The sequence below is a fragment of the Poromitra crassiceps genome (assembly GCF_964638095.1).
Source record: "Poromitra crassiceps genome assembly, chromosome: 17".
In the NCBI taxonomy this organism is placed as follows: domain Eukaryota; kingdom Metazoa; phylum Chordata; class Actinopteri; order Beryciformes; family Melamphaidae; genus Poromitra; species Poromitra crassiceps.
The window spans coordinates 30,025,765-30,041,026 of record NC_139635.1 but is presented as its reverse complement, the minus strand read 5'-3'; the positions used below and the strand labels follow the sequence as shown (position 1 = coordinate 30,041,026).

General features: G+C 41.6%; 1 protein-coding gene across 1 annotated transcript in view; it reads left to right on the top strand.

Moving 5' to 3' along the window:
- Positions 1 to 15,262, top strand: part of st18 (ST18 C2H2C-type zinc finger transcription factor) — a gene marked incomplete at its 3' end in the record, with an annotated part of 49,593 nt that overhangs the window by 22,907 nt on the left and 11,424 nt on the right. Inside the window, exons 4-10 of the mRNA XM_083653552.1 lie at positions 2,991 to 3,042; positions 3,990 to 4,020; positions 5,244 to 5,449; positions 11,496 to 12,242; positions 13,545 to 13,679; positions 14,488 to 14,578; positions 14,679 to 14,771. Of these exons, the coding sequence (XP_083509678.1) occupies positions 2,991 to 3,042; positions 3,990 to 4,020; positions 5,244 to 5,449; positions 11,496 to 12,242; positions 13,545 to 13,679; positions 14,488 to 14,578; positions 14,679 to 14,771 (1,355 nt within the window). The remainder of the gene's footprint in view (positions 1 to 2,990; positions 3,043 to 3,989; positions 4,021 to 5,243; positions 5,450 to 11,495; positions 12,243 to 13,544; positions 13,680 to 14,487; positions 14,579 to 14,678; positions 14,772 to 15,262) is intronic.

Sequence of the window (15,262 nt, the reverse complement as noted above, 5' to 3'; positions counted from 1 at the left end):
AAGAAAGTCTACGAGATCAATTATTGTGTAACAGTGTTTTGGATAATGTTTAGTGGTGGAGTGTCGATGCTCCTTTGACCATGGTGATCACAAACTGAGATTGCTTTTTACTTATGCAGAGCTGTGGGTGGCTGCTGGATATAATACACTCTGGGAGTCATACTGCTGAGTCTGCTGTTTCTAAAGTGATGATGGCCTTTAGTTGTCAGGTAGTCTTCTCTGGGTCGACTTTCTAACGCGCAGAAGGTAGTCTCTGATTCTGAGACCTTCTCACCCTCTAATACAAAAGTTTAGATTACCATAATTCTCCCTGCATCTACTGATTACAACGCCTTTAGCTGGAATAGCAAGGATTTTTTTCTCTGTAACAGTGATACTTTACAGTGGCCTTTTTCCAGTCCAGGGTATTACTGTTTCCTAATTAATCTGTGGCAAAGTGATGTTCCAACATCCATCCCCCCATTGTTTCCTTACTAAATAGTTTTAGGCAACGAACTGGCAGCTACACACAATTTGAAACACAGAGAAAACACGCCAAGATAGCTCAGGAAACGGAATACTGTGGGAAAAACATATTGCCTTCGCACTCAGTGAGACACAACATACTGACATCGCATGATTTCAGTAAAGAAAACAAGAGGGGGGGGGGGACCTTGTAACATCACTCAACAACACTTCAAATTTCGTATTTTATTATATTATGTTTGAATACTTTATATTTTGTTGGTACAGCCTTGGAAATAGATTGTGTAGGAGGGATATTTTCTACTAACAGACTATCGTTGTGTACTTACTTTTCAATAGGTTAATAGGTTCATTCACTGGAATATAGCCATTGTAAAGTAAAGAGTTGCCCATTTTCTATTCCCACCACTTTATACGACCTATAGGTACGAGAAATGTATTATATTGATCCATGTGTAAGTTCTCGGCCAGATTGTGAAGCGAATATGGAATAGAAGCTCCCATTCGACCCTGAATGCATCTCCACTGTATTTGTTCTGCTTTTGTAAACACTCTGCGTCATACAATCTGTCCATGTTGCCATGTCAAGAGCACCTCTTATCACACCACAAGCGTCTATTCGGGCCTTTCCTTATTGTCCCGTTACTTGTGATGCCTTGTTTTAGAAAGGAGACGTAGCCTTTGATTTGTCAAGAGCCTTCAATAGCTGTGGTCGTCACAATGTCAAAAGTGCCTGTGTGCTGCCTACGCCCCCTTAGGAGCAGAGACGCGGCGTTTACATAAGAAAGGTTTCATTTTGCTTGTCAGACTCAGGCTCGCAGGATGTGTCAAAAATATCAGTGAACATTAGTTAAACATGCACCCTAATCACCTTCAAAACCATTAAAAAAAAATCAAGAGTTTTGATATCTGTTTCATCAGACTCAATTTGCAACCTTTTCACATTTTAAAGGCTATATTGATTCGTGTAGCATCAGGGGTTATCTTTTTAAATGAATTTCAGCAGTTCTGTTGTCATTAAAAACATATTAACTACAATATATCACAGTAAATGTAAAAAAACACACACAATAAAAAAATAAAAAAACGATTAGTCCCGTGTAGTAAGTGAAAAAAAAAAAACTTTTACGAGAAAATACTTGACAGTGTTTTTAAAACAAGTGGATTTCCATAATGAGAAGTGCTTGGATACCCCATGGGTAATGTACAGTGAGTCAGTGGCGATATTTAGATAAGCACGCCGGCAACATAATTTGAATTCTGATTAATTTCCACGCACGTAAGTGCAATATTTTACTTTTTTTCACTCTCCTTTTCTCGAGAACAGCACATTTATACCAACCCATGCAAAAAAAAAAATATTGAAGCATGTCTGTGTGTGCAAAAGTGTTGCGAGCTAATGAGGTACATTAGTTTTTACAGAATGTAATCTATAGTGTTTGGGAGTTGTTTGTCTCAATAGGCTCTAGTAATCAAAAGTAATGAACCTATTATGAGCAGGACCTCCGAGGGCCCGGCGTGGCATTAAGAGTGTGCCACATAAAAGGTTTATTAAAGGAGATTAAGGTCCATCACTGCCACACCTGCTCCCCTATTATAAATGTATGACAGGTCAGTGCCTTCAATCACAACAGCAAACCAGAGAGAGGAGTCATGTTTCCCATTACCAGGGAAAAGTAACAGCATATCCTATGACTCACACATTTCACTGGCCTGTGACCACTATACGCCACCATCAGCCTGGAATAATTATGTTTAATAGGTTTTATTTGGGATCCACAAGCAACGGCCAGCGAGAGTGGATGGATTTTAGCAACTATTTGTGTCTAAACACACACCGCGAGGTGCTGTCGCCACTTTAATGTCATTATTTTCTATCATTATGGGGGGTTTTTTCTCACCTTTGGAAGTTTGTTTTTGTTTTTTTTGTTTTGTTTTGTTGTTCTAACATCACATATGTTTGCACATTGTTGGATTTGGGTAGCACTTTTTGTAATAGGGCTGGGTGATATGGTTGAAATCGATATCACGATAGTCACGATGACTCGCGTATGCACGATGGCTCGCGTATGCAAATTCTCATTAAGTCCGGTTGAACTGAATGGTAATGTTAGTCAGGTGTGATGTCAAACAAAATAGAAATATTCAAATAATATTCCTTTAAAAATGTTCCATCCTTCATTTTGTGTAAAAGAAAATAAGTGTTTTGAGTAAAATTTGCTTCTTATCATCAATTTAGACGGCAGAATTGTGTGTCACGATATCCCAAAATTGCCATATCATCACAATATGATTCCTCTGAAAGACGATAAACGATAATATAGAATTATCGCCCAGCCATCGTTTGTACTGTTCTCATGCAAACGCATTGATATAACGCCCTCTGGGTGACTCTGGCATTTTTGACGTAATCACTAATAATAATAAGGCCGTGTCCAAATCTAAGTACTGTAATTAAAAGAAAAGAAAAGAATCCAGAAATCAATTATTGGGTGACGTGTGTGCTCTGCATGCTTTATCTACAGATGGACTCCGAGGGCGAGGAGCAAACTCTGCAAACATGCAACAGTAGCCCCGGTGAGTACAGCAGCTATCACTTTTTTGCTTGCTTTTTAACCACACACACACACACACACATGCACACACACACACACACACACACACACACACACACACACACACACACACACACACACACACACACACACACACACACACACACACACACACACACACACACACACACACACACACACACACCATCCACTTATCACTATGGTTTAAGGGTATCAGTTCAACAATCCAACTTTGTGCCTGTCAGTTATATATATTATCTTACCAGTTTGAAGAGCACTGCACTACCATTTCATTATTCAGAGGGGGATAACTTCATTAAATGGGAACATTGGCTCAAATTAGTTAAGGAGTGTGTAGATATTGTGTGATTGAAAACCTCTAGACTGGATATGTCATTATGCGGGTGTTCAGGGCCTGCGTGGAGCGATTACTATGCCTGGGAAATCCATGGAAGTGTTATTATTGGTCGTGCTTCATGGAGTATAGGGGGGAACTTGTGAATGAGATTTGCATGGGTCTCTGGGAAAATTGATTTAGCCTTTTAGATCATGTTGTCAACACTGTCAAAGGATGAGCTACTGTCGGTCTCCCAGAGAATAAGCAGATTGAATTTCAAGCTTTGCAGATCAATGGAGAAAGCACTTCCCCATCCTTACACTGATTACATCTGATGGCTTTGTAAAAGAGAATACAAGCTTTATGCTAAAGGTGGATAAAACAATTTTAGCCAAGGCGGTAAAATCAACCCCTAAAAAATATTTTGTTCAATATTATTCATAAAATAAACATGTACATTGTATAATTTTGTGAGCGATTGTCCAAAATTAATAGCCTGGACCTTTGCTCAGGAGTGTGTCTGTGTTGACAGATGAAGGGCCTGAGGCAGCCACAGTAGTGGAAATGCAAACATGACTATTTACCTGTCTTTTCTTGCTCTTTATTTACAGTGCTGGCTGACTGCATCACCGAGACTCCCAGGTAAAAAGTTGATGACGTCTTTGTAAAAATGAACACTTCGAATTTCAACAGAAAATACTTACAAGAATGAAAAGAAAATAGGCTAACACTTTCTATGAAGGTCATGATGTCTATAATGCATTATTATTAGTAAGACGTTCCCTGACCACGGATATGATCCAGTAAGATCTTGGTTTGTATCCTCACTAGTGTGGAGACTCTGGAGACTGACAGCGCCACAGACAGACAGACACCACCACCACCACAGAGCCCACTTAGCCAATTCTAGTGTCCTCTAGAGAGAGAGTGGCGTCAGCGCAGGACCAAAATGCGAGACTCATTAGCCAATGAACAGCCAGGAATGGGTCTCGCGCTACTTTTGCATACTAAAATAAAGCTGATAATGTACAATTTGATTCAAGGGGGGGGAAACCCTTTCAGAGTACAACACAAACTGTCTATTTTGCTGCAACTCGACAGTGCTGCTTAATCCAGGACCTTACTTCCTGGAACTCTTGAGAGTAAATAACTGGTCCATTGGAGTGAATGGAGATGTCGGGACTCTTCTATCTACATGGCTCTGGCCAATTCTAACACTGATGACATCAGAGTTGCTCGAGTGACATCACTGATGACATCACAAGAGAACTAGAACTAGAACTCAATCCACTTTATTGTAACGATAATTAACCTTAGAGGAGGAGTCAACAAACAGCCAAACTGCATACTTTCTATTTATTTGCCTAGTTAGGACAAAAGACTAATGGTGTTCTGGCAATGCAGTAATCTCACATAGCCAGACTTCTCTCCACACTTTGCTTTAGCGCTGTGCCAGTGCTGCAGAAAGTAATGCAGTAACTTGAAGTTACTTGGATTAGTAACTGTATTATTATTACTGCTTTGGAAGTTGTAATCCCTTATGCTACTTGTTAGAGTGTATTACAGTAGTAATATTACTGCCAGTAATATTACTACTGTAATAAACTTTACTGCCCAACACTGCTCATAATGTAAGTGAATGGATTGATCTGTTCATATATCCTCTGTTTTTAAATACATCACTATGGTTTTCAGTTTAGTAAGCAGCACTGTAGTTTTATCAAAGCCCTCACTTTTTGATGGCTGGAACTTTCAAACGAGCCGAGTGTGAGCCAGACGACCCGCGGAGGCCTCTGTTGACCCCGACTGTGCCTTTTTTGTCCGTCCCCCTCCTCCCTCCTCCCCACCCCCCCTCCTCCCTGCAGCCCGTACGGGTCCACGGCTCGCAAGAGGAGCGCCCAGGACGGGGTGCAGGGCGCCCCCGTCAACAAGAGGAAGTCCCTGCTGATGAAGCCGCGCCACTACAGCCCCAACAGCCCCAACAGCCCCAACAGCCCGGCCTGTGAGGAGAGCGAGGACCTGGCACCGCCGCGGCACAAAGACGCGCCGAGGAACACTCACACTCCAGCAGGTAAACAGATGTCCTGTTGTTTTCTCTGTTTTGATGAACAATTGACGCTGAATTTTAAAATCCCATCTGTTGCATTCATATCTCTCTCCCCTCCCTCTGCTGGCCGCCAGCAGCCGCACTCTTTGTGCGCTGGAAGTGAAAGACTATAGCACTGCTGGGTCCACATTAGCTGTGTCTCCTCACGTCCGCAAATTGAAGTTTTTGACAGCTGATCTGCCATGATGTTTTTTGGCATGGTCTCGCCCCCCCGTTTGATGAGGCCAGATTTCAGACCTCTCATTTGTTTTCTGAATAGCCATTCCAAATCCATTGAATCCATAGAATGACTCAACTGAATGGGTGAGTGCACCGGCTCACTTTGATTTCAATTAAAGTTCCATTTTCTTCAATAGATTTTGATTGAAGTTGCACATTGTGTGAAGCAAATGGGTTGCGGGTGAGGAGGACATTTCCTTTGCCTGATGTTCCACTATTTTCCTACTAGTAGTGTTTTACTCAGACACAGAACCATTTCATGAACAACAGTTGAAAATTGTTTATTTTCGCTTAAACTACTGGCTTTTTCACGGGCAAGCGTGTGTTTTTTCTTTCTTTCTTTTTTCTTTTTTTTTTGGGTCTAATGAATTGAATTTTGTGCATTTTGGCAACAATACCCGTGGTTTACATGTGCATTCTCACCCACTATAATCTGCAGTGATTTGGTATATTTTTAACGATGTAACTAAGCAACAAACGTAATTGTCCCTTTCAAAAGCTTTTGTTAGGCCCTCTAACACAGTCTAATACATAATTAGGCATAATGTCTACAGCTCATTATAGTACACATGTGTGTAGTTAAATGGACCAGGAGAGTAGCTCACTGAATTGTGTGGATTCATTGGAAATATAATTTATTTGTTTCCTGGGTTCATATTACATTACAATTATCCTAGTAATTCACTGTGCCCCCATCAGTTTTTCCTTTGTTGTTATTTTTTTTATATATACCTTTTCTTTTTCTTTTATCAACCAACATTGATTGACTACATATTTATTTATTAACTCGCCTTAAAACAAAATGAAAAATGGCATGTATTGACAGTATAATGTCAAGTTGTAATGCCTGAAGCGTGTCAAATGGACACATGGATATTGATAAAACGTTGTCAGAACATATTTTGTCGTCAGATTTTTGGGGGGTTATTTTCTGCAGAAACAGGATGATGGGATTGGAAGCGGTAAGAATTGAGCAGTGGGAGGCTGCTCGTCATATCTGCATTTGAACAAAAAGAGAGAGAGAGAAATAAGCCTCTGGTTTGGTCGAGCCACACTGCGTTCAGCTGCAGCCAACTCCAGCCCTGCTGCAGAGTGCCGGTAATGGCTATTCTGGAGTACAAACTGTTCACCTGTTCCAACACACAAGCCAGCCTCACAGCCAAGTTTTCCCCCCTCTGTCTTTTCCCTTTTTTCCACCTCACGTCTGTGCGTGTGTGTGTGTGTGTGTGTGTGTGTGTGTGTGTGTGTGCACGTGCGTGTGTGCGTGCGTGTGTGCGGCACTGTGCGTGTGTACGCGCGTGTGTGTGTGTGTGTGCGTGTGTGCGCGTGACTGTCTGTGGCTGTCAGGCCTGGGAATCCATCTGGATGAAAAACAAGTGCCTGTCTGGTAAATGTAACTAAGTGAATGTAACTAAGCGAATGTAACTAAGTGTAACTGACTTCAATTTCTCATTGAGCAGGGTTTATCTCCTCTATTCAAAAAAAAAAAAAAATACCCAGCATGGAATTGATACTAACACATTTGACCTTGTTCAGAATACATTGCTGTTGAACGTAGTAGTGTTGTCAAATCAAATGGCTTAACAAGGCTAAATAAAGTAGATGTCAAATTCCATTGTGCACAATAGGCAACAGAGCCATATTTCCAAAGACAGCATGCTATTTTATCAGTGGCACACAATTTATGCCATAGATTTTCAGTCTTTTGGTGCAGATAAAAAGAATGGTGCTGTGCCCATTAATAACTACAGTAGTAGCTGTCTGCTTGTGCCTGTATCTGTATCAACAGTGTGTGATCTGATTCTCAAAATCTATCTTAGTCTGTCTTCTCAACCTATTGAATTCCACTTTTGGTTTTGTCTGTGACGTGCAGCCACTTAAGAGGATAGATAGACCTATAGCCTAGGCCTACTAAAACTAAAAATCCTCAGTCCATAAGAGCCTTAATAAAACATATGTTTGAATGGTTTTGGAGGATCAAGAGAGATTTTGTTGAATCAATCCAGATGATAGCTTTCCATTAATTATTGACCATAACGTAATAATCAGTGTTAATAAAGTGTAGTTTCAGATGCATTTGGAGGGATAAAACTCCCCCTTTGTCTCTTCCAGACAGTGATCAGCCTTTCCTGCATGATGCTTCACCACAGTCTTGTGGCTTGTAGGACTTCTAGATTTCCACTAAACAATATAAGGTCAAAGGTCAATGCAAATTAGATTATTGAGAGCACTCAGCAAAGTAAATCAGAGCAAAGAGATTATACCAAATTATTATTATTTTTTTTTTTTTGCAATTTGGAATAAGTATAGTATAGTTCATAGCCTCTATCTCACTAGAGCTGGGTCAAAAGGCTTAAAAAGAACAGCACAAGTAATGAGCTGTATATTGTAGTTTCATCATCAAGTCATACATCTGCAAGATAAAAAGTTCAAATATGCAAAATAGTCTTTGTTAAAAAAAGAAAGATATTTAAAAAGAATGATTGGAAAATTATTGCAGAGCTTTTAAGTCCTAACTTTGTCTGCCAAGCCTCTCCTGCAGCATCTTGCAATTTAAATGGTCCATATTGGGTTTTTAAGAATTATTCAGTTTTTTTCCTTTACCCTGAAATAATAGAATGTCTATTGAAGCTGGATGAGTAAAACCCACAAACTCTTACTCTGCAGATACTATAGTGAACTTGACATTTTTAGTAGCCAATCATGTAGTACACATTAGAACACAGTTAGTGATAGTAAAACCTGATTTGATACCCTAGAACAGTGGTTAGGGGTCCTTGAGGGAGTTCCAGGGGTCTCCAGCAAAAAGGGTAATGATTCATTTTCACTATAATTCCAACCATAAGTAACACAATGACAGAATGACTATTTTGGCCATGGGTTTCGTACACTTTCTGTAATAAAAAGTGTGACGACCCTCCCACTCTCCTGTCCCGAGCCTGGTGTTGGGGTCGTTAGGCTGATTGGATACACCTGGGCCCGGTGAAGACCTTGAGACCATTCACTCTCTCGCCCTCCTTAGTCCTCACCTATATAGCACCTTTTGTTGTTCGTTTGTTTAATGTAGTTTGTGTTGTCTAGTTATTTTCCCAGAGTTTTAGAAAATAAAAAATATAAAAAATATATATTATTGTTTTAACTTTTACTTTGGTGTATGACTCCTCATTTCTTACTTCCTTGAGCCAGGTTGTAGCATATGAGGGGAGTCATACACCAAAGTAAAAGTCAAAATAATTATTAACTCAAACTAAGGGGACATAACGAGACAACACAAACTACATTAAATGAACAGAACAAAAGGTGCATCGGTGTGGAGGGAGAGAGACTGAATGGTTTGAAGGTCTTCTTAAGCCCAAGGAGTACACCGGGCCCAGGTGTACCCAATCAGCCTAACGACCCCAACACCAGGCTCCTGCAAGCCAGGGCCAGGAGAGTGGGAGGGTCGTCACACTTTTTATTTTTTCCGTGGTCTAATTTGTGTCTGTGTTGGGGTCCTTGATGTGAAAAAGTTTGAGAATCACTGCCCTAGCAAACATTTTGATGCTTACTTGAATCAGTTCTGAATCTTATCCACCACATACTGAGCAGCAAAGTTTGGTACTTTGGTTTTCAATTTAGTTTGACAACCAATGCAGTAAATATTGTGATAACCATTCTTCCCCCCCCCCCAGATACTCACTAAAAAAGGACAACTTAATTAAAGAATGACAATTTTAAATTAAGCCGATTACTTGTGTTGTATCTTTCAGCCTTTGTAGCTTGTTTTTGCTAAGAACGGCAATTATTTGGAGGAAACTATTGGCTTTTATGCTCCCAACACATTTTTCTAACAACATTATCTTCATATTTGATGACTGAAGTGCATGATTGGCTTCTCTTAAACCAAAGTTCTGCCACAGGGGTAAAATGTTCATCGAATCAGACTAGTTACTAGCAGAATCAGGCTAGACTAGCAGAATCAGGCTAGACTAGGAGAATCAGACTCGTTTCTAGCAGAATCAGACTAGACTAGCAGAATCAGGCTAGACTAGCAGAATCAGGCTAGACTAGCAGAATCAGACTAATTTCTAGCAGAATCAGACTAGACTAGCAGAATCAGGCTAGACTAGCAGAATCAGGCTAGACTAGCAGAATCAGACTAGACTAGCAGAATCAGGCTAGACTAGCAGAATCAGACTAGACTAGCAGAATCAGACTAGACTAGCAGAATCAGACTAGACTAGCAGAATCAGACTAGACTAGCAGAATCAGGCTAGACTAGCAGAATCAGACTAGTTACTAGCAGAATCAGACTAGTTACTAGCAGAATCAGGCTAGACTAGCAGAATCAGACTCATTTCTAGCAGAATCAGACTAGACTAGCAGAATCAGGCTAGACTAGCAGAATCAGACTAGACTAGCAGAATCAGACTAGACTAGCAGAATCAGACTAGACTAGCAGAATCAGGCTAGACTAGCAGAATCAGACTAGTTACTAGCAGAATCAGGCTAGACTAGCAGAATCAGGCTAGACTAGCAGAATCAGGCTAGACTAGCAGAATCAGGCTAGACTAGCAGAATCAGGCTAGACTAGCAGAATCAGGCTAGACAAGCAGAATCAGGCTAGACTAGCAGAATCAGGCTAGACTAGCAGAATCAGACTAGTTACTAGCAGAATCAGACTAGACTAGCAGAATCAGACTAGACTAGCAGAATCAGGCTAGACTAGCAGAATCAGGCTAGACTAGCAGAATCAGGCTATACTAGCAGAATCAGACTAGACTAGCAGAATCAGGCTAGACTAGCAGAATCAGACTAGACTAGCAGAATCAGATTCATTTCTAGCAGAATCAGACTAGACTAGCAGAATCAGGCTAGACTAGCAGAATCAGGCTAGACTAGCAGAATCAGACTAGACTAGCAGAATCAGGCTAGACTAGCAGAATCAGGCTAGACTAGCAGAATCAGACTAGACTAGCAGAATCAGGCTAGACTAGCAGAATCAGACTAGACTAGCAGAATCAGACTACCGTAGACTAGCAGAATCAGACTAGACTAGCAGAATCAGACTAGTTACTAGCAGAATCAGACTAGACTAGCAGAATCAGACTAGACTAGCAGAATCAGACTAGACTAGCAGAGCCACAGCAGCAGCTGACAGAGATTGTTTTCTTGTTCTATCCTTATTTGCGTTGCTTTCTCCATCTGTGTCTTGAGGAATCCTCTCCACTTTCCTCGCTCTTATCCCTAGAAACAAATATGTGTTTACAAACAAGTTTTTTGTTCTAGTGACTTCATGTTACTGCTTGGCTTACACTTAACATAACCAATTAAAAACTGATGTTCACTGTCCACAGCAGTGTAGATGCGTCCATAATCTTGTCCTAAATTTATATTTGCTCGTTGCTCTGATTGGAGACATTTAGCAAAAAGAAAACAATTGCGTTCCTCATCCCCAGGTCTCATGTTCAATTAGCAAAAAACGAGGGTCATACAGTATTATCTCAACTATACTTGAGGAATTTATTTGAAAACTGCTGCTTTTATGATTACCATTTCCACTGCAGCATCTGTTCTTACAAATCCTCTCGATGGTAAAAAAAAAAAAAAAAAAAAAAGTGTTTTTCTCAAGATATTATTCATGAAAAAGTGACACAAAATCTAAAACCTTCAATGGATTTGGAGAAGATTACCAAGGACATACAATTCTTATCCTGCATGTGACTGAGGGGTCACAAAATAGCATGTCTGCCAAGTGTTGAGGCTTGAAAGCACATAGAATAATAACAAGTGTTTTCTTCTTCTTTTTTAGATGGAAACTTGAACACAATCAATGGAGTGGCCTACAGAAATGGGTGCCACGATGCAGCAGCGAAGTCCTATGATTCCCATGGATGGTCGGAAGTCACATCGGATGCCTCCCCGCTGCATGAGGCAGAACCATCTGAACCTCTGATGGATGAAGATGAGGAAGATCTCATCGATGAAGAGGAAGACCAAAGTCAGGACAGGATGAGTGTTGCGTGTACGTTACCTCCGCAAAGTCCGTACGGAGACAGCGGAGAAGCGGAGTGGGAGCCTCTGTCTCTGTCCATCAAGGTCAACGGGTCCAACTGCAGTCCTTCTCGAGCCTCGGAAGACCTTTCGGGCAGGAACGGCCACATGAGAGAAGACCTTACGGTCAGGAACGGCCACATGAGAGAAGACCTGGACTCAGAATTATGCGGTCCGATGATGGGAACCGGCGTTTTTCAGGCCGAGGCGCTGCGGTTCAGGCCGCTCCCCGCAGAGGACAGCGGGGTGGAAGCGGAGGCGGAGAGGCCACAGCGGCTGGAGGGCTGGGCGCTGGGTCTCCAGGAGAGAGGCCTGGAGATGGGCCGGGGGAGAGTGGACCTCAGCCTGTTAGAGCAGGCCATCGCCCTGCAGTCAGAGCAGAGACAGGTGCTGCACCACGCCTACAGGGAGATGGACCGTTTCCTCATGGAGCAGATGAGCCAGGAGAGAAGGCACCACAGAATGATGGAGATGGACAGCAGACTGGCCTATCATGGAGGAAAAGGTGCTCATACTTCATAGATTGCTAGAAGTTGGGTGTCTGGGTAGTGCAGCAGTAGATTCCTTCCCTACCAACACGAGGGTTGCAGGTTCGAGCCCCCGTGTTACCTCCGGCTTGGTCGGGCGTCCATATATGCACAATTGGCCGTGGTGGGAAGTCGGATTAAGGGTATGTGTCCCGGTCGCTGCACTAGTGCCTCCTCTGGTCGATCGGGGTGCTTGTACGCGGGGAGGGGAACTGGGGGCATAGCATGATTCTCGCACGCGCCATGTCCTGCCTGTGAAATCCCTCGCTGTCAGGTGTAAAGAAACGGCTGGCGACTGCACGTGTATTGGAGGAAGCATGTGTTATTCTACAACTCCCCCCAGATCGGCAGAGGGGGTGCAGCAACGACCGGGAAAACCTAACAGGGAATTGGCCAAGTACAATTGGGGAGAAAGGGAGGGGGGAGATCCGGAAAAAAAAGAAGCTAGATTGCTAGAATTTCAGTAGTGATGTTGATGTATTGAGGTATTCTGTTATCTTTTGGACCATGACTGTTATGTGAAGTTGATCTGAATTCAAAGAGACAGTCATAAGAATGAACAGTTATCATTGTTTCAATTCAGGCATGAACCCTGTGTGTGTTTATCCAGTATAAATCAGACAAGACATTGGGTGCTCAACAACATTAAAGGAATAAAAGAACCATACTCATGGGTAAATCAGATACAGGAAATCCTCTTAAGTAATAAAAAAAAACATTTTGGCAACAAGTGAAGTAATAAAATAACCAGACTAAAATGAAATAAAAAAGAACAAAATTTTCTGATGGAATTGCTATTACTCAGAATATTGGATTTTGGTAGGAATCAACTGGATATTTAACCATGACCATAAGTCTTAAATCCTCCTAAAGTACCTCTCATGTTTTCCTCTGATTCTTCAACTGACTGCAGCTAAATGTGTAATCCTAGATGTAATCTTTCCATGGATGGGCATTAAGAAGTGAATGTTCTGTGTTTAACTGCAGCCTTAACTAAAATGACAGATTACTAGATGCATTTCATTAAAAAAAAAAAGTGTCTGGCTTTGCATGATATTGCAATCTGTATGGACTTACAGTATGTACAATGTGTTCCATACTGCAACGAATAGAGCACAATGACAATACAAGTGCATTGAAATATTTTCCCTAACTACATTTCTTGACAGAGTGCATACAAATTGAACCTAGGTTCAAGCAGAAGTACAGTCCGATCTCGTTATTATTTGTATCAAGCGCTCATTAAATGCAATGGGATATTCTTTTTATCGTGTCCACAGATTCCCCTCGGACAGATAAGAAGGATATAAGGTGTCCAACTCCGGGCTGTGATGGCACTGGACACGTGACTGGCCTGTACCCTCACCACAGGAGTCTGTCTGGGTGTCCGCATAAAGTCCGAGTTCCCCCAGAGAGTAAGTCTGGATATGTATTATGGTGGATAATATAGTGTTTTATAACATATAACATTATAACATTTACAAACTTATTGAAATCCTCTTAGCACCGTCACAAATACCAAAAAAAAAAACTTGCTTATACTCTACTCTCAGTTCAATTCAGTGATGTGTAGGAAACTTCACAAATCAACTTTCAAATTTCCCCCACTTCGTAATGTGTTGTAATGTGTGAATATTGAATGCTTTGCTTCTCTCAAATTGGCGATTGTTAAGTCATTTCAATATAACTCAACAAACATTCAACATTAAACAGTAATGTTATAAAAGGAACAGGAAAAGTAATTAACTTGTTCAAAAACCCGCGTGCTCTTAGACTGCAGGCAGTATTTTGCAAATCAAAGGGCTAGCTAACGCAGTATTCAAAAAATAAATAGACAACTCCAACAAACTAATTGGCGAATACGCACAGAAGAGAAGTTTCTAAGGATACAGAGCTTTACCAGCGTGGATGTTTTGAAGAATATAATCAGCTGTCTTGTTATATTCCTCTTTGCACTAAGCTATTTACATTTCAGGCTACCAATGCAGCATTTTTCTATAGCTCTGTCATGTACAATACTTACATAAATCATCATTAAATGGATGGGTAGGTGGTGTGCATTTTTTCCAAAATCATAAATATTCACCTCTTGGTTTAGTTTGACCATAGAGTGTTTCAACTTGATTATGTTGGACCTGTCATACACATGTTGAATCATTCAGTCATACAGTACAAGGCTACTGTCTTAGCGTATCTCCTCTCTGTCTGTCTTTGTGTCCACAGTCCTGGCCATGCATGAGAACGTCCTCAAGTGCCCCACACCCGGGTGCACAGGGAGAGGCCATGTCAACAGCAACCGTAGCACCCACCGGAGGTACATCCACAGGAGCGAAGCCATTAGAAACCTGCACGCTGTTCATAGATGAGTTACAGTATTAGGCTCTAATGTGTTTGATTTCCTCCCGCCCAACTAGTCTCTCGGGCTGCCCCATCGCCGCTGCAGTCAAAGTCTCCAAACCTCAGGACGAGAGCCCCAAATGCAGACAGACACCCGAGCGCTCGCCGAGGTATGATGACGCCAGATAACAGTTAGAGGCTTTCCTGGAAAGTCAGCCCCGCTATCAATACGGTGACACGTGCAGAAACATAATTACAAAAAGACTATAGCAGAACAGAAGCCATACGTGACTCCGCCGGTAAGCTCAAGTTCTAAAAGGCATAATTAAGGTTATGTAAGAAAAGCAAATGCTATTATTGTCAAAGGGAATATGGGGTATTTTTATTCACTGATCCCGACAGAACGCACATTCTATTTCAAGCTTTTCAAGCAAGACTTCTCCGTTCTGACTCAAAGCGACGGTTGTTGTTGGTCCTGTGAGTGCCTTTCTATTAGAGATGATAAAAGAGCAGAACTCCTTGTTCCCTGTGGATATATCACGGGCAGCATGCCCACTCCTACTATATTAATTAGTCTGGCAACCTGGTCTGTGGATCTCCAACACACACATCACATCCCAGACTCAATGGAGACAAAGACATTGGCATCCCCCCGAATGAT